Source organism: Bufo gargarizans, chromosome 2 (assembly GCF_014858855.1).
Source record: "Bufo gargarizans isolate SCDJY-AF-19 chromosome 2, ASM1485885v1, whole genome shotgun sequence".
NCBI classification, from domain to species: Eukaryota; Metazoa; Chordata; class Amphibia; order Anura; family Bufonidae; genus Bufo; species Bufo gargarizans.
This window is the reverse complement of record NC_058081.1, coordinates 282,721,070-282,746,954: the sequence shown is the minus strand read 5'-3', so window position 1 is coordinate 282,746,954 and position 25,885 is coordinate 282,721,070. Positions and strand designations below refer to the sequence as shown.

Genomic DNA, 25,885 nt, shown 5'->3' with positions numbered 1-25,885 from the left:
AAATAAACTTTTTTTTTTATTATACAATCTCACAAAACACACATTTACTTCCGTTTTCTGTATATTTTAGCATCCTTTGCCAATTTATTACTTTTTATTTTCTTTGCTCCTGAGTTGTTTATAAAAGATATGACCTTTTGCAACGTTATCAAACACAAGTGATGACTTGATGTGAAGGAGCTTATGGAGCTAAAGCACAGTCTATGTAGTTAATTGATCTACTTTTCAAGGTCCCTAGTGCCTTGGAGAATTACCAGCTTAGGTGACCTACAGCTTCTGTTCTGTTAATCATTTGTGCTTTATTTGACAAGTGCAGCAGGCAAAGTATATGTGACCTATGTTGTCAGGACAGTTTCAAGTGCATAACAATTCACACTACCTCAGCTGTGCTTTTCATTCACTTATTTTGGTTGCAGAAAGTTCATTAAATTTCTATTAAGAGCAACTTTCGCTAAGCAGAGCAATATTGATCAAAGACACGAAGAGGTGAATTGCCTTATTTTATGCTGCCCTTTGTAATTTGTAGTCTTGTATTCTACACGATTTCTGACAGCACAAACACTAAATCATTAGGTTAACAATATAAAAGACATTAAATACATGTATTTAGCTGTAATATAATGTAGAAATGAAGCCACAAAGTGAAAATCAGTCAACTAATAATATCCATTGAAAAATTGTTTCCTAAGGGATGGCCAGTTATCAGCAAATGCCAGTGCTGGCTATAGAAAAGAATAATGTGTTCCATGTCTCAAGGATGCCCTTTCACACATTAATGAGGAACACATTAAAGAGGTTGTGCAGGCCATCTACAGTTGCAAGAAAAAGTATGTGAACCCTTTGGAATGATAAGGATTTCTGCACAAATTGGTCATAAAATGTCATCTGATCTTCATCTAAGTCACAACAATAGACAATCACAGTCTGCTTAAACTAATGACACACAAAGAATTAAATGTTCCCATGTTTTTATTGAACACACCATGTAAACATTCACAGTGCAGGTGGAAAAAGTATGTGAACCCCTAGACTAATGACATCTCCAAGAGATAATTGGAGTGAGGTGTCAGCCAACTGGACTCCAATCAATGAGATGAGATTGGAGGTGTTGGTTACAGCTGCCCTGCCCTATAAAAAACACACACCAGTTCTGGGTTTGCTTTTCACAAGAATCATTGCCTGATGTGAATGATGCCTCGCACAAAAGAGCTCTCAGAAGACCTACAATTAAGAATTGTTGACTTGCATAAAGCTGGAAAGGGTTATAAAAGAATCTCCAAAAGCCTTTCTGTTCATCAGTCCACGGTAAGACAAATTGTCTATAAATGGAGAAAGTTCAGCACTGCTGCTACTCTCCCTAGGAGTGGCCGTCCTGTAAAGATGACTGCAGGAGCACAGTGTAGACTGCTCAATGAGGTTAAGAAGAATCCTAGAGTATCAGCTAAAGACTTACAAAAGTCTCTGGCATATGCCAACATCCCTGTTAGCGAATCTACCATACGTAAAACACTAAACAAGAATGAATTTCATGGGCGGATACCACAGAGGAAGCCACTGCTGTCCCAAAAAATATTGCTGCATGTTTACAGTTTGCACAAGAGCACCTGGATGTTCCACAGCAGTACTGGCAAAATATTCTACGGACAGATGAAACCAAAGCTGAGTTGTTTGAAAGAAACACACAACACTATTTGTGGAGAAAAAGAGGCACAGCATATCAACATCAAAACCTCATCCCAACTGTGAAGTATGGTGGTGGGGGCATCATGGTTTGGGTCTGCTTTGCTGCGTCAGGGCCTGGACGGATTGCTATCATCGAAGGAAAAATACATTCCCAAGTTTATCAAGACATTTTGCAGGAGAATTTAAGGCCATCTGTCCACCAGCTGAAGCTCAACAAAAGATGGGTGTTTCAACAGGACAACGACCCAAAGCATAGAAGTAAATCAATAACAGAATGGCTTAAACAGAAGAAAATAGGCCTTCTGGAGTGGCCCAGTCAGAGTCCTGACCTTAACCCGATTGAGATGCTGTGGCATGACCACAAGAAAGCGATTTACACCAGACATCCCAAGAATATTGCTGAACTGAAACAGTTCTGTAAAGGGGAATGGTCAAGAATTACTCCTGACCGTCGTGCACGTCTGATCTGCAACTACAGGAAACGTTTGGTAGAAGTTATAGCTGGCAAAGAAGGTTGAACCAGTTATTAAATCCAAGGGTCCACATACTTTTTCCACCTGCACTGCGAATGTTTACATGGTGTGTTCAATAAAAACATGGTAACATTTAATTATTTGTGTGTTATTAGTTTAAATTGCAGTCTATATGTCTATTTTACGAATATTCGCTATATTGCTATACCTTCGATTTTTAGAATATTACGAATATTTGAAAAAATAAAGTTATAGCAATATAGAGAATATTTGTAATATACACATATAGACTGCAAATTAGCTAATATAGTGCTGTAGTATTTCTTTTTATAGTGTAAATTTTTTCCAAAAAGGAAGTTCAGAAGAGACAAAAAAATGTGACTATAAAAATAAAGATTATAGCACTATATTAGCTAAATTATGTGTATTTTACGAATATTCGCTATATTGCTATAACTTCGTTTTTTAGAATATGACGAATATTCTAAAAAATTAAGTTATAGCAATATAGCAAATATATATTCGTTATTTAGAATATTCGTATTTTTAATTGTGTATTGTTATTCCACTTTGCCATACTGCTCACCGACAAGCGTCCCCGTCACCATGGGAACACCTGTGGTTTAGAATATACCATCGGATCTGAGTTTTCACGATCTCAGGGAAAACTCAGATCCAGTGGTATTTTCTAACCCCCAGGCTTTCCCATGGTGACGGTGACGCTTGTCGGGGAGGTGTATGCTGAAGTTGATTAAATAATGAATATATTCGCTATATTGCTATATATTTGTTTTTTCAAATATTCGTGGATATTCCAATAAAAAGAATATATGGCAATATTCAGCCGATCTCCAATAGTTTGCTAAAAGAAAATTTGGCTAGATGGGCTTTGACGATTACCTCGGTCAGGCAGGCCAAGCAGGAAGAAGCAGCAGTAATCTTGATTTAGATTTTTTTTTTTCGAATAATATTCGATTTTTGACATTCGTTATTGCTGTCCCTAATTTAAATAAAGCAGGTAACGTAAACGTGTGTGAAAAAGCATATGACCAGTGTGAACTACCCCTCATAAAGCATTCATCACTAGTTGAACTTTACAAGTGAATGACTTCAATGGCTACTGGAAGTACGTCAAAGTTCAGACACATATTTGAGAAAGATGAAGACGACATCATATTAACTGTAAGTAATATTCTCTTAAAGCATATATGTTGTTTTTGTACATATTGCATGTAGCACAATGATTGTTCTGTAGATCACGAATTCTGAAATATTTGTAGATGCGATTATTATCTATATTGATACGATTTTTTTATTTATATTTTTTGTCTGAAAGTCAATTCAACAATATACTGGTTACAGTATATATTGCGAATTGGTGAAATTAGCATTCTTGTTTCGTCAGCGCACGATGCTAGTAGCATGTATGTATGGTCCATGGAAAAACTCTATCACATGCACATAGCACATCAATTTTCCTGCTACTAAACATATACCATACACTATATAACACACACACACACATAATATATACAAACCGGATTCCCAAAAAGTTGGGACACTATACAAATCGTGAATAAAAACGGAATGCAATGATGTGGAGGTTCCAACTTCTAATATTTTATTCAGAATAGAACATAAATCACGAAACAAAAGTTTAAACTGAGAAAATGTACCATTTTAAGGGAAAAATATGTTGAATCAGAATTTCATGGTGTCAACAAATCCCAAACTGTGTGGCATCTCCCCTTCTTCTTACAACACTCAACAGACGTCTGGGGACCGAGGAGACCAGGTTCTCAAGTTTAGAAATAGGAATGCTCTCCCATTCTTGTCTAATACAGGCCTCTAACTGTTCAATCGTCTTGGGCCTTCTTTGTTGCACCTTCCTCTTTATGATGCGCCAAATGTTCTCTATAGGTGAAAGATCTGGACTGCAGACTGGCTATTTCAGTACCCGGATCCTTCTCCTACGCAGCCATGATGTTGTGATTGATGCAGAATGTGGTCTGGCATTATCTTGTTGAAAAATGCAGGGTCTTCCCTGAAAGAGATGACGTCTGGATGGGAGCATATGTTGTTCTAGAACCTGAATATATTTTTCTGCATTGATGGTGCCTTTCCAGACATGCAAGCTGCCCATGCCACACACACTCATGCAACCCCATACCATCAGAGATGCAGGCTTCTGAACTGAGCGTTGATAACAACTTGGGTTGTCCTTGTCCTCTTTGGTCCGGATGACATGGCGTCCCAGATTTCCAAAAATAACTTCGAATCGTGACTCGTCTGACCACAGAACAGTCTTCCATTTTGCCACACTCCATTTTAAATGATCCCTGGCCCAGTGAAAACGTCTGAGCTTGTGGATCTTGCTTAGAAATGGCTTCTTCTTTGCACTGTAGAGTTTCAGCTGGCAACGGCGGATGGCACGGTGGATTGTGTTCACTGACAATGGTTTCTGGAAGTATTCCTGAGCCCATTCCGTGATTTCCTTTACAGTAGCATTCCTGTTTGTGGTGCAGTGTCGTTTAAGGGCCCGGAGATCACGGGCATCCAGTATGGTTTTAGGGCCTTGACCCTTAAGCACAGAGATTGTTCCAGATTCTCTGAATCTTCGGATGATGTTATGCACAGTTGATGATGATAGATGCAAAGTCTTTGCAATTTTTCGCTGGGTAACACCTTTCTGATATTGCTCCACTATCTTTCTGCGCAACATTGTGGGAATTGGTGATCCTCTACCCATCTTGGCTTCTGAGAGACACTGCCACTCTGAGAAGCTCTTTTTATACCCAATCATGTTGCCAATTGACCTAATTAGTGTTAATTGGTCTTCTAGCTCTTCGTTATGCTCAAATTTACTTTTTCCAGCCTCTTATTGCTACTTGTCCCAACTTTTTGGGGATTTGTTGACACTGCAAAAATTTGAATCAACGTATTTTTCCTTTAAAATGATACATTTACTCGGATTAAATGTTTGATCTGTCATCTACTTTCTATTACAAATAAAATATTGACATTTGCCATCTCCACATCATTGCATTCAGTTTTTATTCACAATTTGTTTAGTGTCCCAACTTTTTGGGAATCCGGTTTGTAACATTCGGAATACAGAATGCATAGTAAAATAGCGCTGGAGGGGTTAAAAAAAATAATAATAATTTAACTCACCTTAGTCCACTTGTTCGAGTAGCCGGCATCTCCTTCTGTCTTCATCTTAGCTTTTTGTAGCAACAAGGACCTTTGGTGACATCACAGTCATCACATGTTCCATCACCATGGTAAAAGATCATGTGATGGATCATGTGATGACTGTGACGTCACCAAAGGTCCTTGTTGCTACACAAAGCTAAGATGAAGACAGAAGGAGATGCCAGCTACGTGAACAAGTGGACTAAGGTTAGTTAAATTATTTTTTTAACCCCTTCAGCGCTATTTTACTATGCATTCTGTATTCAGAATGCTATTATTTTCCCTTATAACCATGTTATAAGGGAAAATAATAATGATCGGGTCTCCATCCCGATCGTCTCCTAGCAACCGTGCGTGAAAATCGCATCCGTACTTGCTTGTGGATACTTGCGATTTTCACGCAACCCCATTCATTTCTATGGGGCCTGCGTTACGTGAAAAACGCAGAATATAGAGCATGCTGCAATTTTCACGCAACGCACAAGTGATGCGTGAAAAAACCGCTCATGTGAACAGCCCCATAGAAATTAATGGGTCGGTATTCAGTGCGGGTGCAATGCGTTCAACTCACGCATCGCACCCGCGAGGAATACTCGCCCGTGTGAAAGGGGCCTTAGGGTTTCTACACACAAATTTGCACTGACTTTTTTGGCTGTAAACACACCAGAATAACTGTGTGCATTATATTTTGGCCATCTGTGTTTTTGCTGCATTTTTGGAGTGCTTTTTGTGGACAGTGCATTTGTCCAGTAGCTTTTTCTTTAAGACATTTTCACCTATAAAGAAGGTGATGTGACAAAGCTACAGCTTGCTCCACTTTTGAAATACCACCTAATTAATAATTACACCGGTAGCAAAAAAAACAAAACGCTTGCGTTTCATATTTCCCATAGATCCCAACTCTTTGACTTTGTAAGCCAAAGGAATATCTGTCCAATTATATTGCTAGGAGACTTTAATGAGGTGATGGACCGCGGTTTGGACAGGGTCTCCTCTGGATTTCAGAACAGTTCGGGAACAGGAGGAATATCGCCACTAATCAATATTTGTCAGGAAATGGCGTTAATAGATATTTGGCGACACCTGTACGGTGATGCACGTGTATACTCCTGTTTTAGCCGGTCCTGTACTGCCCTGTCCAGGATAGACCTGGCCTTTACAACAGCTAATTTTTTTGAAAGGATTGTTTGTATGAAATATGAGTCACATATGATTACAGATCACTCCCCAAATCTCCTAGTAACAAAAAGGTGGGAGGGTGCTGGAAGGCCTTGTACTTTTAGATTGAACCCGCATTGGTTCAATATACTTCAGGAACAGGGAGACATAGGGAGTGAGTTGGAAGAATTCTGGAATCTTAATGTTGGTACTACTCACGAACATTATGTTTGGGATGCCCTCAAAGCCTTTACCAGAGGCATTTTTTACTCTAGAATTTAAAAAGCTAAAGCTTCCTATATTAAAAAGGAGATGTATTATATCGCACTCTATGCAACTGGTTTGGAATTCACTTAAAGTCAGCTTGGGAATAACACATATATTTGAATTCACCCCTTTATGGTATAATATACACTTTAATTAATTTAATAAGATGGAGGATATTGAATGTTGGGAAAGAAAGGGAATCATAAGGGTAGAGCAAATGATACACAATGGTGAGATGAGGACCTTATCGGATATATTTGGAAACAGGGATGTTAAAATATTAGATAAATACAAATATTCCCAGGCTAAACACGCGTTTATATCCACTAAAGATGAAGAGGTGTTTATGGTCAAGACACATGACTTCATAGATTGGTGTTTTAACTCATATCAGAATAGCACGTCCATCTCACTAATATATAGTAAGCGGAGAGTGGAAATGGGGAAAATGAACAAGTTTAGAAGTGAAGGGAAATGGGGACAAGATATCGGAAATGATAAAACACTAAAATGGGATGCAATTTACCGGAATATTAGAAAAATCTCGATATCTGGGAACCACAGGTTAATTCAGTTTAGAATTCTACACCGCTTATACTACACTCCAACTTCTCTCTCCCAGTTCTACAAGGATGTCTCGGATAGATGTCGAAGGTGCCAGGCCCAAGGTGCGGACTTCTTACATTTGGTCTGGGGCTGTCCTATGATACAGGATTTCTAGACCAAGGTCTTTGCTGGGCTTCGGAGATGTTCCCTGTGCAACTGTGAGGCAGATTTAAGTACAGAGATTCTGGGCGCTCCCTTATCTGATGAACAGGGTCGGAAAAACTTGTTTTGGATGAAATCATTCATGTTGGCTAGGGTAGTAATCGCTAGGAACTGGGGCTCAAGTAATCCCCTGGCGGTGTCTGAATATACCAACTTGTCGATAAAGTGAGGAAATATGAAAAACTTGCTATCTGTAACAAGTCACAGAAAACTAGATGGGATAGAACCTGGGCGACATGGTCATAAGCTCCTGCTCGCCGTGGTCGTGCCCCCAGACAACGACAACAACAACGCGGGTGGGGGGGAGGGATAGGAGGAAGGGGGTTAGAGAAGCTCTCTGTTCTTTGTTTTTTCTTTTATGTGAGTTTGACATGCATGAAAAGAAAAGGTTGTCAAATGTATGTGTATTTATTCTACTTATATAATATTATGTATGTAAAAAAAATTATGTTATGGATATAAAATAAAAATGAATTAATAAAAAAAAAATATAGATCTGGAGCTGATGTTTTTACCCCCATTTGCACAAAAAATGGAAAAGTACAGAAAAGCACCAGCAAAACCTATGTGTGTGTACCAACCCTTATAATGTAGAATTCTAAAAGGTGAACTTATTTCTGGGCATGAAGGTAAGAAGATTCACAATACTCTCAGTCATGAATGGGATAAGTGATCCATCACACTAAGCATTTGAGTTTGAAGATGCTCATTCTAAAAACTCTACAATAAATTCTGTGAGCTCACTCAGTGGAACAAAATTGGAAAACAGACATTTTTTTTATAGACTTCTTTTGTGATTTATTCCATTTTATCTTTATTATTATGAATTTGAGTAAAATCCAGTACTTTACAAACTACCTGATTTCAAGCCTTCCAGAAAAAAGTCAGAGAATGCTGTGCGAGTTCCATATCACCTAATTTGAACTTGAAAATTTAACAATAGGACCTTTTTTGATCTATGTTCAGTATAATAGAGCTGCCAGGGCTAAGTTCTTGTGACCATAATGCGGCCAATAAAATAAGACAGTGATGTAGAATATCAGGACTAGTTCTACTCTATTAGGTGTGCCTTTTGCAAGAGTCTAAGTACCTGAAATATGTTTCCTGCATTATGCTTTAATGTAAATTTGTACAGATGGAATACAGTAAATTCACAAACTATATTATCCAGCAGATGTCTTCTGAATCTGAAATGTTATCTATGAATAATTAGTCGCAAAAACGAAGCACAATGGTTAATCTAAAACAATAGCTGTATATACACTCAGTACACTGTACTACCCCTTTCATGTACTATTTTTACCACTATTTATCTGTTGTTTTGTATGTGATGACTCGCTAATCACTGACAATAACAAATGGGTTCAAGCTTTACCATTTTTATACTAAATTAGTCGTGCAAAGTCATTGAGAGGCCAACTATAATAACTCTTCGATTTTCAATGAGCTAGCAATATTAAAGCTGTTAAATCAGCTAGCACAGATGTTGCCCTAGAAATTTTTACTTTTTATGGTGTCACGTTTGAGTCTCCATCTAGCAAGACTATTTAAAAAAAAAAATGGAGTAATATTTTCACAAAACATACATCATGTTAGTATGCTTTAACCCTTTCTACTCAGGATGTTTTTTGTTTTTGCGTTTTCGTTTTGCGCTCCCTGCCTTCCCAGAACCATAACTTTTTTATTTGTCTGTTCACATAGCCATTGAGGGCTTGCTTTTTGCAGGACAAGTTGTACTTTCCAACTCCACCATTTAATATTGCATATCATGTAGTGGGAAGCGGGGAGAAAATTCTAAATGGGGTGAAATTGCAATTCCACCACAGTTTTACAGCTTTTTTTTTTTTTTTTACGACGTTCGATGTGTGATAAAACTGACAAGTTACTTTTATTGTACAGGTCAGTACGAATCTGGCAATAACTTATATGTATAGTTTTTCTTGCGTTTTGATCAGCCATTTTGATGCTTTTTTCCATTTTGCTGTTTGCCATATAGGGAATATCTTTTTTATATTTTTATACTATGGGTGTATTTTTATTTTTTTAGTTCTATTATTTTTATTTTGGAAAAAGAGGGGTGATTAGAATTTTTTATTTTTTTTATTTTTTATTATTAAAAACTTTATTTATTTCTTTTACACTTTTTTCAAGTTCCCATAAGGAATTATAACAAGCAATCATTAGATTGCTATTCTTATAGACCCCAATGGAGTCTATGAGAAAATTACTAGTTTCCTATGGAGCCCTATTACAGGCAAGGGCTCCATAGGAAATACTATGCAGCAGCCTCCTGTCATTAACAAAGACAGGGGCTGTTGAAACAAGCTTCAAGTGGCAGACGGAGCAACACTGAAAGTGCGCGCTTCCGATGCTTCACGCGTTCAGATGCTGTGGTCAGGATTGACCATGGCACCTGAGGGGTTAAATGTCCATGATCGGCATTACTGCTGGTTGCGGACATTAGCCCTGGGTGTCTGCTATAAGAAACAGCAGACCACCTGCGGCTATGGCACCCGCTCCACTCAGGAGCAGGCACCATCTTTAAAGACCCAGTCAGCGCCGTACTAGTACGGCACTGGTCGGGAAAGGGTTAAGGAGAAAAATTATATTTTAAGTCATATATTGTGCCCAATCCTATGTACTTGACAAGCTATGTAGTGAACAAATCAATATTCCTAAATGTATCCTCCACTGCTTAAAATGATTTAAAATGAACACAAGTTTTCTGATCTTGATTCATTTTAGATACAAGAAAAAAGATGAGGCACACAGCAGTATGCTGGCCTTCATAGTCTATCTACTGTTTAATCCAGGTAGACATGTGGAAAGCTACAAAAATAAATCAAACCCCTACATGCTGAGTGGTCAGATAATACAATCAATAATCCTGGATAGAGGCCAGTAGACCTACCTTAAATAAAGCCATTTATTATTACCTTCATTTTAGATATCAACCTCTTTACATGTCCAATAGAGCCAGTAATGTCACAAAACTCCTCTTTAAATGTGCTTTGCTTGGTAAAATGTGATTTAGTTAATCCTAATGACTTGTAGAATATTTAAAATTAGAAAACTGAGTCATCTGCTTGTGTCCAGTAAGCTAGGAATATATGTAGCTTAGCCCAACATTTTTATTCAATCAAACCTAATATTTCTTTATTTATTTTTTTAACACAAACATTGTATACATAAAAAAAATGGATCATTAACATAATTAGGTTAATGGATCACCAAAAACATGTTTTGAATTATAGATTTTTGGTAAATTAACTAATCACACAAAATACATTTATTTAGAAGGCCACAAAGAATAACTAACAGCCAAAGAAATTAAAATGTCCGGGAAGATGTGGATTGAAATATTTATTAACAAAACAACATCTAATTCTCAATCCATTAAAATATAATATTCAATGTGATAGAAAAATGTAGAAAATGTACGTCATTCTTTATCACTTAGTATTGGCTTGTGCTCTGTTGGCTTCAACTGTTGCCACCGGCTAGGAGGCCAAAGGATATGAGTTGCGTGTGCATGGAGAAGTCCAAGAGAAACCTGTGAAAACAATTAAAATTAGATTTTTAGTTTCTTTAAAGGGGGTGCCTAGCCATTTCATTTTTTTAAGTCTTCACATGATAAACATTATTTTTAACATAATAAACTTAACTGCAGCAAGTCACATTTACCTAGCTGATGCCCTGCCGTGAGTATGAATGATACAATCTTACAACCCCCTTAAGATTAATTGTCATAGTATTAAAATTTATACTAAAAATATATTTCAAGAACAGCACGATTCCTAGGAGAAGACTAAATTACTGAACCTTATTATTAAACTCAACATTTTCCTTTGACATTTTTTCAGAGCAAATAAAAGTACTTACATTTTCAAGACTGCTTTTTCAAGTAAATGTATAATTTAATTTAAAATATACCATGCCTTATAATTATCTTGCTGTCTCATTTTGAATTGAGTTGTACATAGTTTTTAACAATCCAACATTGTGAACTATTATTATTACTACGGTATTTTATTCATTTACCTACAGATGTAGCAGATCTAAACTTCACTGTGAAATCACATGTGACAGTGATATATCATGACAAATGACATTGAAAAAGTCAATTAGCATTGCCAAGATGAGGATTTCTACAGATATTCCAATATATTCTGCAAAGCTTTACATAAATTGTCATCATTCCCATCCGTACATGTAACCACTGGGGCTTACACTCTAATTTCCAAATATAACTAGTATAAGTCATCAGTATCTGATTGGTGGGAGTCAAACACCTTGCACCCTTGTCAATCAGCTGTTTGAAAAGGAGGCAACACTCCATGTCAGAGTACTTTCTCATTATTACACTATGCATTATCTCGGAAGCAGGTGTAATTACAAGTACTCGCTCCATTCACTTGAATAGAGTGAGTACTTGTAATATAAATGTGCCAATGCTTTAAGGGAGACAACATGTAGTGTAATGAAGAGGAAACAGTGCTCACATAGAGCGCCACCCCCTCTTCAAACAGCTTATTGGTGACGGTGACGGGTATTGGATCCCAGTCGATCCTATATCACTATGGCAGCACGGCAGCGCATGTCATACTTTTTGTCCGGCTGCCTCTCGCAGTGCAATGCCGTGCTGCCGCCGGAACTCTGCCCCCGCCCCCATTATAGTCAATGAGGGCGGGGCGGCAGGAACAGTCTGCTGGACTCCTCTGCCACTAGCGTACTACTAGCCTTAAAAGGCACAATTAATAATTATGATGAATCTTATGCCAGCAGGGCAGAGGTTAAGACTGGCGTATAAAAGTGTTAGTCTTAATAAATGCCCCCCTTTGTCTTTTTCTTTAAAACTAAAGTGCCCATTGATTTCATGTCTGTTGCTTGACTACTACTGGTGCAAACATATCAAGCAGACTGTTCTGCCCCAACTGAAATCTTAAACCAAATTGAAGTTACATCACATTTTTATCATCATGTCACACTCACTGCTAATGTTAGGATTTTGAAATAATAATTGTACAAGCATGAAGAACATGTGAGATCGAAACTGATAATCACATTGCTAGTTGCTGGATCAGATAATTGCCTTTGGAAACAGACAGAAGTTATGCTTTATTTCGCTGTGAAATTAGAATTCAAAATTAAGCTATGTAAATGTATGGAGAATAATGCAAAGTATTTAGTAAGGGTGCATTCACACGACCATAGAAATGGATCCGCATTCATTTTAATAATGGTCGCAAGAGATGTGGACAGCACACAATCTGCTGTCCGCAACCGTTGTTCCGTTCCGCTGCACCGCAAAAAATATAGAGCATGTCCTATTCTTGTCCGTGGACAAGAATAGGCATTCTCTATCTAGCGCCGGCCATGTGAGGTCCGCAAAATGCTGAACACATATGGCCGGTATCCATATTTTGGGTATCGGCAATTTGCGGACCTTAAAACACTTACAGTTGTGTAAATATAGCCTTACTCTGTAGTTTCTAATAAATCAGACCCTGAAATGTTAAAATTGTTTCATAAACCCTTTCCTATGCCGCTAAGAGATAAAACAAGAGTGTTCCAGAACTCTTTATTTTTCTGGGTCAAATGAATGTCCTACTTTTCTAAATAGCATACATACTTACTGCATCCATGAAATGATTGCTGCCTTTCCAGTTATAATTACTATTGCTATGTAAGGCCTAATTCACACAGTCAGTATTTGGTCACTCCATGTGCTGTCCGCATCCGTTGCTCCGTTCCGAGGCCCCGCAAAAAAAATATAGCATGTCCTATTATTGTCCGTTTTGCGGACAAGAATAGGTATGTCTACAATGGGCCGCCCGTTCCGCAAATTGCGGCTTCTGTTTTTTGTGGATCAGCGGTTTGCGGACCGCAAAAAACGGAACAGTAGTGTGCATGAGGCCTAAGGGCTCATGCACAAAAACATATTTTCTTTCTGCTTCCGTTCCGGGGTTTTTGCGGACCGTATGTGGAATCATTCACTTCAATGGGGCGGAAGTTACTCCGTGTGCATTCCATTTCCGTTTGTCCGTGTAGCCGTTCCGCAAAAAAGTAGTGCATGTCCTATAATTGTCTGCAAATCGCGGTCCGAGGCCCCATTCAAGTCAAAGGGTCCGAAAAATACGGAACGCACACGGAACACATCCGTATGTCATCCATATTTCATCCGCATTTTGCAGATCCATACTGTTAAAATGCTATGCCCAGAACATATTGCTCATGTGTGTTGTGATTAATACTGTTTGGTTACTGTTTCAGTTTCCGATCCGCAAAAAATAGGATCAAATACGGAAACCATACAGATATGTTTTGTGCAATAACGGAACAGAAGAGGACTTAAATGAAAGAAAAAAAATTCTGAGGCGGAACAACGGATCCGTGAAAAACGGACCGCAAAACAACAACGGTCATGTGCATGAGCCCTAAGACTAATTATTGTTGCTAGAAGCAAATATACCCAACAAAAAGTTATCACCCTAGCTATGACAAATTGCTCAAAAGCACCCAAAGAACAATTAACACTTATAACAACTATGATGCCTCCTTCCTCACATACTTTGTCCACCCATCAATCTACATTTCTTTTACCTGCATTGTCATAAATTAATAACTGTATTTATCAAGTCATTTAATTTGTTCAATAAAAAGTTATACAAAATGTGAAACTGCACAGTTTGAGCAGTATACAACTTCTCTAAATGGTCTATTTAGATCGTTAAAGTATAGATAAATCATTTATTCTTGCTTTTAGTGTGCACAGACCTCAAAAATGTCAGATTTAAAAGCAATCATTTTCCTTAAATTTTCTTTGCTTACACGGTTTATGCATTGTGGATACTTATAACCATATTTCAGTCATAGGCATTTTTGTGAAATTACTGTAGGTGGAAACACAGTAACTACTATAACTCTGCTTGTAGAAATGGTAGGTACTTTTGCCTTTAACAAAGACTATTAATTTAACCCATTATTTCTTTTAAATGTTGTTCCTAATTAGGAGAATTAATTTGAACATAGCATTATTTTGAAAAATCTTTATGGAAGCGTATGTACTCATTCTGTCTAGATACGATAATTAAAAATATACATATGTTATTACAGTCTGCTATATTAAAGCAGTTGTTCACTCCTCTTTATATTGATGGTCTAGCTTCAGGATAGGCCATCAATATCTGATAATTGAGGATCAGACACCCAAAACCCCCACCGATCAGCTGTTCCATTCCCAAGGTGGACATGGCTATTTCCAAATTGTCCAGACTCACTCTGGTTCCAGTAGACGATGGATCTAATCTGCAGGATCCCCTTGACAGGAGAGCGGAGTGCACCCTGAGGAGAGGTTACACGGCAGCCGCAGCTTCCGCTTCTACAGCCATTGCTGTTACCGAGGTCTCTATGGTCCTCCAGAATCGCCTGAACCAGATTTAGTCGGACGTGGATCAGAAGGTGTCTCGTGATGACATTCTAGCTGCTTTCAAGACCATTAACCTGGCGACAGATTTTTTGTGCGATACTGCACAGCTTCAGCTGAAATTGGCGGCCAAATCCATGGCCCTTGTGTCAGCGGCTCGTAGGCCTTTGTGGCTTAAGCTTTGGGTTGCTGACAACTCCTCTAAATATAACTTATGTGGTCTTCCCTTTGAGCCCAACCGTTTGTTCGGCTCGGAGCTAGATACAATCATGGAAGGCCTGTCAGATAAGAAGGGGAAGAGTCTTCCCCAAAAGTCTTTTCGACGGCAGACAGAACCGTGGAGGTAGGTCTGGCCAGCAGTCAAGAGCTCGAATGGACTGCGGAGCGCAGCAAAGAGGTTCGAAGCGCTCTCACGAAGGAGCCAAGGATAAAAGATCCACCTCCTGACTACGGGCCTGCTCGAGGCTCTTGGATGACCCCCGTTACTCCTGCCATCCTGCCAGAAAACTTCCCCATTCCTCTGCCTCATCTTCCCGACGGGGGCCATCTCTCCTATTTCAAGGAGAATTGGATCAGAGATGTTTTGGATCCCTGGGTCCTGAACATCATCTCCGAGGGGTATTTCATCAATCGCATCTCTCTTCCTCTGGACAGGTTCATCAAGACCAATCTCTTACAGGCTGCCAAGCAGTCGGTTCTGGGGGCTTATATTCAGGATTACATCCGTAAGGGGGCTCTGGAAAAGGTTCCGGCAGGGAAACGGGGCTTAGGGATCTACTCACCAGTTTTTCTGGTTCCCAACACATAAGGAGATCTCCAGATGATTATCGATCTGAGGTATTTCAATCGATATATAAGGAAGATTAAGTTTTGTATGGAGACCATCAGGTCAGTGGTTCAGGTTCTCAATCCTGGAGACGTGATGGCAACCCTGGACCTCAAAGATGCATATCTGCACATCCTGATTCATCCTGCTTCCAGGAGATATCTCAGAATTGCGGTCCAGGTTTAGGGTGTCATCAGACACCTTCAGTTTGTTGCCCTTCCTTTTGGCATTTCTTCTGCCCCTCACACTTTTACCAAAGTGGTGGTTTCTGTGGTGGCGGCTTTAAGACTTCAAGGACTGACCATCCATCATTCCTTATCTGGACATTTGGCTTTTTAAAGCCCACTCTCTAACGGTCCTAACCCACCATCTTCATGTAGCAATCTCCTTTCTGTTCTGCCTGGGTTGGATTATCAACTGACAGAAGTCAAACGTAAGCCTGTCAACTTCAGTAAGATATCTAGGCTTCATAATTGACTCCATTGGGATGTCTCTCCAGTTGACTCCAGAAAGATCCTGAATACAGAACACGGCAAAGTTTCTATCTGTTCCTCGGCGAGTCCCAATTCGGACTCTCATGAAGATGTTGGGGCTCATGTCAGCATCTGCAGAAGCAGTCGGAGGTCCTCTCCAAATGGAATGGCAGCCCCGCCGGGCTAAACTCCCTGTGCTCCCTGTCTTGGCGAACTCGGTATTTCCTCAGATGGTGGTTCCATCTTTCAGATGAGAAGTCTATGACCCAGCCATCCTGGATCATATTAACAACAGATGCATCCCAAGTAGGCTGGGGCGCACACCTAGACGACTCTTTAGTCTATGGAACCTGGTCTCCTCAGGAGCGGCTTCTCTCATCCAATCTCCATAAGATTCGAGCTATCCAGCTAGCCCTCCATCACTTCGCCCCTCAGATCCGGGGCAAAGCTGTGAAAGTCCAGTCAGACAGTTTGACTGCGGTACTTTACATCAACAAGCAGGGAGGCACAAGATCACTTCCCCTCTTATCAGAGATCGGGGTGATTCTGGATTGGGCAGAGTCGAACCTTTCCCACTTATCTGCAATCCACATTCAAGGCTCCCTCAATATGATAGCGGATCAGCTGAGCCGCGGTCTTCCAACAGTGGAGTGGTCTTTACATCCGGAGATATTCAAGCAGATAGTCCTCAAGTGGGGAATGCCAGAGGTGGATCTTATGGCAACAAGGTTCAACGCCAAGGTAGAGAGGTTTTGCTCCCTTTACAACCCCCTGGCGGTAGATGATCTGTTAATATCCTGGAGGTTCAGGCTGGCTTACATCTTCCCTCCGTTTTCCATGATTGCAAGGGTATTGATGAAAATCCATCAGGATCAAGGCTCGGTGCCATCATACCATTTTGGCTGAAGAGATCCTGGTTTGCCCATCTCACCCAAATGAGTCGAGGGCAATATTGGAGGCTCCCCCCTCAGCAGACCCTGGTGTCGTGGGACACTCACCTCTGCTCAGATCTGCACAGGTTCAACCTCGCAGCCTGGAGGTTGATCAGTCCCTTCCCAAATTGAAGGGCTTTTAGAGTCGGTCCTGAGAACGCTGTCTCATTCAAGAGCGGACTCTACCAAGAGAGCCTACTCACGGATTATGAGGATATTCTCATCCTGGTGTACCTCAAAGGAGGTGGCGTCTGCAGATCTGCCCCTCTCCACTATCATTCAGTTCCTGCAAGATGGCCTTGACAAGGGCCTTGCTCCATCTACTCTGAAGGTTCAAGTTTCAGCCATCTCAGCTTGCCTCAACAGGTCTTTTTCTCAGGACCCGCTCATCAAACGGTTCCTTAAAGGAGCTGAAAGATTAAAGCTTACAGTACTGAGACCCATTCCTCAATGGGATTTATCAGTAGTTCTCAAGGGGTTAGCATCTCCCCCCTTTGAGCTCATGAGTCCTATACCATCTTTTTGAAAGAACGGGTCCTTCTAAGATTTCTCCCGTTCTTTCGGGCTAAAGTTCCTTAGTTCCAGAATATCAACCAGGTGATATCCCTCCTGGTTCTTTCTACACCTTCTACCTCCTCCGAGGAACCTGTTAAACATCCTCTGGACGTTTCGAGATGCCTCCAGATCTATGTGGATAGACCAAAGGAGTTCAGGAAAGATGAAAATCTTCTAATCCTGTTTGCCGGTAAGTTTAAAGGCCGTAAAGCATCTAAACCATCCATCAGTTGATGGATTAAGGAGGCTATTAGGGAATCTTTTGTTTCCCAATCTCTAGACCCTCCAGGGTTTGTGAAGGCCCATTCTACTAGGGCCGTAGCTACTTCGTTTGCCGAGCGGAGTCTTCTTCCTCTCAACATGATTTGCAAGTCTGCCTCCTGGAGCTCTGAATCAACATTCATCTCCCATTAGAGATTGGATGCCAGATTAGCTGAATACTCGGCCTTTTGGCAGACTATCCTTGATTCTGCTAAGCATGAGGGCCCTCCCTAGGGGTTCTGCTTGCTATCTCCCCATCTCTGCTGCTGGTAGGACGCGAGGGAATCGTTAATTTCTAACAATAATTTGTTTTCCCTTAGTCCTAACAGCAGCACACAAATATCCCACCCTAGGAAGGCTAGTTTTCTTCTTGATATAACACAGTGGGCTGGGGGTGATTCCCTCCTTTATAGGGGTTACTTAATTGTTTTATTGTTTTATTACTTGGGCTCATTAAAAATTCCGCCAGTCCTACCAGTCCACAGGGGGTGGCTTACCCCATCTGTGCTGCTGTTAGGACTAAGGGAAAACAAATTATCGTTAGAAATTAATTAAGTAAATGGAATTAATTAAGTAAATGGGAGCAGGTACTGCAGTTGTCAGGTCCCTCCACAACTCAATGTACGTACTGGATATACTGCAGAACAGATGAGCAGCTGGTAATGTGGTGCTGGATCAGATATCGATGACCTATTCCTGTGATAGCTAACCTCTGGCACTCCAGCTGTGGCAAAACTGCGACTCCCAATATATACACTTGATTCGTTGTTCTCAGAACTCCATAGAAATGAATGGAGCATGCTGGGAGTCGTAGTTTCACCACAGTAGGAGTGCTGGAGATTAGCCATCACTGATGGACATGCCATTAAGATTAGAAAGCTTCTTTAAGACTGCATCACTAATAGCACATTTCCAGCTGTTAGCTGGCAATTTTTAATATCTACTTAATAGCATGCCTACTTTTTTTCAGTTTCGGTCTCTTAGGGTCCATTCAGACATCCGCAGGTGTTTCGTGGTCTGCAAATTGCGGATCCGAAAAACAGGGACAACGGCAATGTGCATTCCGCATTTTGCGGACCGCACATCGCCAGCACTATAATAGAAAATGCCTTTTCTTGTCCGCAGTTGCGAACAAGAATAGGACATGTTATATTTTTTCGGGAACGGAATAGTGGATCCCGAAGTGCGGATCTGGAATATAGCTGTCCACATCTGTTGCGGCCCCATTAAAAATGAATAGGTCCGCACGGAACGGATCCGGACCCAAGTTGAGGATGTCTGAATGGACCCTTACAAGGGATGTTATTATCATTGAATCCAGTTTAGTTGTACATGTCTAAATGATGCCAGACGTAATTGAAATCCACATTGTACAGTATATCAGCATTGACTATGACTATGCCTTGCTACTACTTGTATAATACATCAGACTGGTAGCTCTGAATAAGGGCTCATCCATATGACCATGATCGGCCCAGAATACACAGTCTGTGTGTCAGTCGGATCGCCTAGGCCAGGGATGGGCAAACTGCGGCTCTCCAGCTGTTGTAAAGCTACAACTCCCAGTATGCCCAATCTGCCTACAGCTATCAGCCTACAGCAGGGCATGATGGGATTTGTAGTTTTACAACAGCTGGAGAACCGCAGTTTGCCCATTCCTGGCCTAGGCCGACCACGGCTCCCTGAAATGATCTGACTGTATCATAGTGTTTTATGTTGCAGTCAGTACAAGAGATCTACGATTAGATATGAACTGACTGCAATGTAAAAACGTTTGATACAGTGAGTTCAGGGGAGCTGCAGTCGGGCCAGGAACATCATAGTTGCATGCATGAGCCACAAGAACAAGCCCACTACAAGTTCACCACAAGTCCAGGTACTGGTATGTGGAAACCATTATGGCAAATATGAAGTACTTATGATATACAAACATTTAATTATCAGTAACAAGAAAACTATGGTAAAACAACTTTTAATTCAAATATGTAAAAATATAAAATAAACCCTCAAACATGTAAACAATCATTATCAGAATTATTTTTAAATGATTTATATACAAAGATACCTTCATATCAGATAGATGCAGCAGTCAATGTACAAATAAACCGGTTTCCCAAGATGGGACCAGGGTACCTGGTCCGTCTTGGTCACAGTTCAGTTAAAAAAAATAAGGTGCTCTTGGACTCTGGGTCATTCTATCCCATCCCTCAGATGTCCCGGAGCTACCCCTGCCTAAAAACAGAGCAGCTGTCTCAATAGGGGCGACCACACTTCTCAGCAGATAAACCCTGTAATTCCCAATGGTTACCCTGCAATCAAAACCAAACTATGTCCTGGCGCATTTCCTCAAAAAAATCGGGTTGTTCAGGGGACCAAAGATATGTAAGTTTTTTTATTAGATGCTGGCACCTCTGAGGTGTGCATTATAGCTCTCAAACACATACACACCTGTATACACTATCCTGCCCATGGGCAACTCCCATTTACGGTCTGTGCATTCCAGCATGGAGCGCATGCCACTCTTAAAGGAGCTGTCCAGCCATAAATATTGATGACCTACCTGACACCAGGCTCCCCCGCCAATCAGATGTGAGATAAGTGTCATTACACTATTTCTCGTCTCCAATGGAGCAGTGGCATAGTGTAATTACAAGTACTTGCACCATTCACTTGAATGAAGTGAGACAAAGTGCAGTGCAAGGAAGCGGTGCTCGCATGGAGTGCCACCTCCTCTTCAAACAGCTGAACAGTGGAGGACCCGGGTGTTGGACACCCAACGATAAGATATTAATGACCTATCCTGATGATAGGTCATCAATATTAGTTGCCTGGGATTTTTGCCCATTCCTCCTTGCAAAACTGCTCCAGCTCTTTCAAGTTGGATGGTTTGCGCTTGTGAACAGCAACCTTTAAGTCTGACCACAGATTTTCTATTGGATTGAGATCTGGGCTTTGACTAGACCATTCTAAAACATTTATTAAACCTACAAAAGAAAAACCTCTCTGTCTAGTCTAAACAGAAGGCATCACTTGATGTCATCTAATCTATAAACAAAAAATTCAAGTGGAAAAAATATATATAGCAAAATATCACTTTATTCTCAAATAATAAATACGGGAAAAGACAGGGTGGAAAACAGTATACAGAGAGCCATAGGGCAATACACAGAAGTGGAATCATGTATAACCATGCAATTAAGCATGGATAACCCACAGGTACAGATAATAGTGGTACATGGATGATCGGAATCCTGGGTGCAAGCATAAGAGGAAATGCCACTAAATAAGTAAGCACCCTACCAAATAATCCCATACAACAATCTCAAAGGGACTTCCGATCACTCATGAACCTCACATCAGCAAGAATTGTACAGGCATATATACACTTGCAGGGATCCAGTATAAATAATATGATAGATATGGTCATTAAATATCATAGTAATGACATCCCACAACTAATGATGTGGATCTGGTGTGGATGCCAGCTGGAGCCAGACGTGAGCACGCCCTATATTATAGTACTAGACGACAACCGTACCTGAGGACATGATGACCATGAGTGTAAGCCCTTAGAGCGCAGACCTCAGGGCTTACACTCTAAGGGCTTACACTCATGGTCATCATGTCCTCAGGTACGGTTGTCGTCTAGTACTATAATATAGGGCGTGCTCACGTCTGGCTCCAGCTGGCATCCACACCAGATCCACATCATTAGTTGTGGGATGTCATTACTATGATATTTAATGACCATATCTATCATATTATTTATACTGGATCCCTGCAAGTGTATATATGCCTGTACAATTCTTGCTGATGTGAGGTTCATGAGTGATCGGAAGTCCCTTTGAGATTGTTGTATGGGATTATTTGGTAGGGTGCTTACTTATTTAGTGGCATTTCCTCTTATGCTTGCACCCAGGATTCCGATCATCCATGTACCACTATTATCTGTACCTGTGGGTTATCCATGCTTAATTGCATGGTTATACATGATTCCACTTCTGTGTATTGCCCTATGGCTCTCTGTATACTGTTTTCCACCCTGTCTTTTCCCGTATTTATTATTTGAGAATAAAGTGATATTTTGCTATATATATTTTTTCCACTTGAATTTTTTGTTTTTTGTTCATTCTAAAACATTTACCTGTTTCCCCTTAAACCACTCAAGTCTTGCTTTAGCAGTGTGTTTGGGGTCATTGTCCTGCTGGAAGGTGAACCTCCATCATAGCCTCAAATCACGCACAGAGTGGTACAGGTTTTGCTAAAGAATATCCCTGTATTTAGCACCATCCATCTTTCCCTCAACTCTGACCAGTTTCCCAGTCCCGGCTGCTGAAAAACATCCCCACACACCTGTATACGCTATCCTGCTCATGGGCAACTCCCATTTACGGTCTGTGCATTCCAGCATGGAGCGCATGCCACTCTTAAAGGAGCTGTCCAGCCATAAATATTGATGACCTACCTGACACCAGGCTCCCCCGCAGATCAGATGTGAGATAAGTGTCATTACACTATTTCTCGTCTCCAGTGGAGCAGTGGCATAGTGTAATTATAAGTACTTGCACCATTCACTTGAATGAAGTGAGACAAAGTGCAGTGCAAGGAAGCGGTGTTCGCATGGAGTGCCACCTCCTCTTCAAACAGCTGAACAGTGGGGGACCCGGGTGTTGGACACCCAACGATACGATATTAATGACCTATCCTGATGATAGGTCATCAATATTAGTTGCCGAACAACCCCTTTAATGACTATACTATTTCCTGCCCTTAGCTCCATGCTGGCGGGGGTAATTTACTAAAATCCATAATACATTTTCAAGTTCTTTGTGGTGCAGGATTAATATAACAAAGGACATTTTGTAGGGATCTATTCTATGTGCTGGATTTCCATACTATGCCCTGGAGCATTTCCTAAATAAAAAATATATATCTGGTTGTTTAGGGGACCAAATATAGATAGGTGTCTCTAGAAAAGAATCTTTTTCAGTTGCATTACAAAAGTCACACTTTCAGAATGCAAGAGTAAACCATTATAATTTAGGTTGAATTTGCCTTTAATGGAGGTATTTCCACAAGTGAAGAATTGAAATGAAGTATTCTTATGAAGGCCTCTTTCATACTACATTGGAAACCTTTTCTCCAAACCCATACAGTATATTGTGGTTACTTAAACTGTCCCCGTCCAACACAATAAAAACATGCTTTGAAAAAGGGCTCAGAATGCTACTTGCTTGTTTTGTGTTTTATCTTTATGTTGAATGCATCAATTTTCTTTGCTGATTCTGTGTTTGTATAGGATACAGAATATTACTGTGGTGTTATTGACTAATAAAGTGTGCAAAAGGGAGGTAAAGTATCTGCTTGTCAAACCATACTGATACAATAACACTGCTCGATTTCTTATGTATTCTAAAAGAAATACAAATGCAGAGAGAAGGATGATTGAGGGGAAATATAAAGAGCACTGAGACAGATATAAGGAAGATGCTGAGTACATGGGAGAAACAAGCATGCTTGCCACTAAATAAAGCAAACAAATATTTTGCATAGTAAAATATTGAGAGCAGCCAATAATTCTTTACCTGCACTCATATTTCCACTATTTCCTTCATCGGGCAGCACGGTGGCTTAGTTGTTAAAGGGACTCTGTCACCACTTTCTAACCCCCACTTTTAAAACTATAGTTCTGTCCATGGAGCCCCTGTGATTTCAATGGTGTTGTTATATGCGAAATCCGCAGGCTCGTTTTGATAAAAAAAGCTTTTATCTAACCTGTCAGTCATGAGTTTAAGGTGCCCAGGGCGTTTCTCCCGGTCTGAACATGCCGCCCGCCGCCGCCGCCGTTGGTGCCCAGCTCCTCCTCTGCCTTGAATTTGCGCCGCCTGAATGTCAAGAAATACGCCTCCGGCTCTCCCTCAGTCCCCCCTCCTTCTTTTCTAAGATCCCGCGCGTGCGGCAGTGTTCGCGTTATCGGGAGGTTGAGCGAAGTGCGCATGCGCATGCGCACTTCGCTCAATGAGGGTGAATCGTAAAGTCTGCACGGGCGCATCAGGCACAGGCCTGTGTGCACGCGCGAAATTTTGGAAAAGGAGGGGGGACTGAGGGAGAGCCGGAGGCGTATTTCTTGACATTCAGGCGGCGCAAATTCAAGGCAGAGGAGGAGCTGGGCACCAACGGCGGCGGCGGCGGGCGGCATGTTCAGACCGGGAGAAACGCCCTGGGCACCTTAAACTCATGACTGACAGGTTAGATAAAAGCTTTTTTTATCAAAACGAGCCTGCGGATTTCGCATATAACAACACCATTGAAATCACAGGGGCTCCATGGACAGAACTATAGTTTTAAAAGTGGGGGTTAGAAAGTGGTGACAGAGTCCCTTTAACACTGGTGCCTTTCAGCACTGGGGTGCTATGTTTGAATCTAACCAAGGACAACATCTGCGTGGAGTTTTGATGTTCTTCCTGTGTTTGTGCGGGTTTCCTCCCATATTCCAGACATACTGATAGGGATTAAGGGAACTTAGATTGTGATTGGGGATATAGTGTGATTAGCGTTGAGTGAATCAAAGTAAGACAAATTTAATTTAATCCGAATTTCAGAAAAATTTGATTTACCACCAATACGAATTTCTTTGAGCTTCGTGGTAACTAATTGTTTTTTCCTAAAATGGCAGCTACATGTGTTACAAAGTAAAAGTAAGAAGCTCTGGTATTCAATATTGCCCATTATGCAATGCTGCCAGCCAATCCGCAGATAGCCATCCCCTGTGATTTCACACCCTTATACAAGCCTCATCCCGCCTGCTCTCTGCAATTTTACTGTGAGCCGAGCATAGGGACAGACGTGCCAAGCGCTAGGGACAGTGGTTAACAGAGCTTTTATTTGTAAAATATTAGATAGGGACAGTGCAGGGACAGCATAGAGAGATTGTAGGGAGAGTTTTTACACACTGTAGGAAGATAATAAGGACAGCATAAGTAGACTGCAGGGACAGTGCAGGTTCAGTGTAATTGTCCTGTGCATCTTGTTCATCTGCAGCACCATTCATTCTTAATCTATTCTGTTATACACAGACTTACTGTTCCTCAGACTTAGTCTCAACAGGCAGTGTAACATATATAGTGCCTTGCACCCTCCTTGACTTTTTTAGTTTTTGGGGCCTCACAACCTGGAATTAACATGGATTGTTTGACAATTTGCATCATTTAATTTGCAGAACATGCCCACAACTTTGAAGATGTTTTTTATTTATTTATTGTGAAGCAAACAACAAATAGGACAAAATAACAGAAAAGGTCAATGTGCATAACTATTCACCCCCCTAAAGTCAATACTTTGTAGAGCCACCTGTTGCGGAAATAACAGCTCCAAGTTGCTTTGGATAAGTCTCTATGTGCTTGCCACATCTTACCACTGGGATTTAGGTGTTCTAATATATACACACATTTATCTATTTCATCTGCTGCACCTTTAATAATAAGTCTGTTTAGTTATTGGTCTTGGCTAGTCTTCATGAAAGCATGATGTGTACAGATCTATCTCCAATCTCTAATACAGATCTAATACAGATCTATCTCCAGTCTCTAATACAAGCATAAACTCCTCCAACTGACCAAGATAACAAAGTATACAATAATGAGATAACTTTAGATGGCCCTACTTCCTATTAAGCTTAGTCAGGTCAGGGGAGGAAGGATGTTTCTTAACCCCTTAGTGACCACCCATACGTGTTTTTACGGCGGTCACTAAGGGGCCTTGGGCTGGAGCGCCGCCTTTTTACGGCGGCACTTCAGCCCAAGTTAGCGATAAAATCAATCGCTGTAGCTCCGTGCCCGCAGCTACCGGAGGTAGCTGTAGGCTTGGGG

At 40.7% G+C, this 25,885-nt stretch overlaps 1 protein-coding gene across 1 annotated transcript in view; it reads right to left on the bottom strand.

The window, feature by feature from the left end:
* Positions 1 to 10,894: 10,894 nt before the first annotated feature.
* Positions 10,895 to 25,885, bottom strand: part of IMMP2L (inner mitochondrial membrane peptidase subunit 2) — a 1,176,402-nt gene continuing 1,161,411 nt past the window's right edge. The window contains exon 6 of the mRNA XM_044280335.1: positions 10,895 to 11,097. Within this exon, the coding sequence (XP_044136270.1) occupies positions 10,987 to 11,097 (111 nt within the window). The 3' untranslated portion in view covers positions 10,895 to 10,986. The remainder of the gene's footprint in view (positions 11,098 to 25,885) is intronic.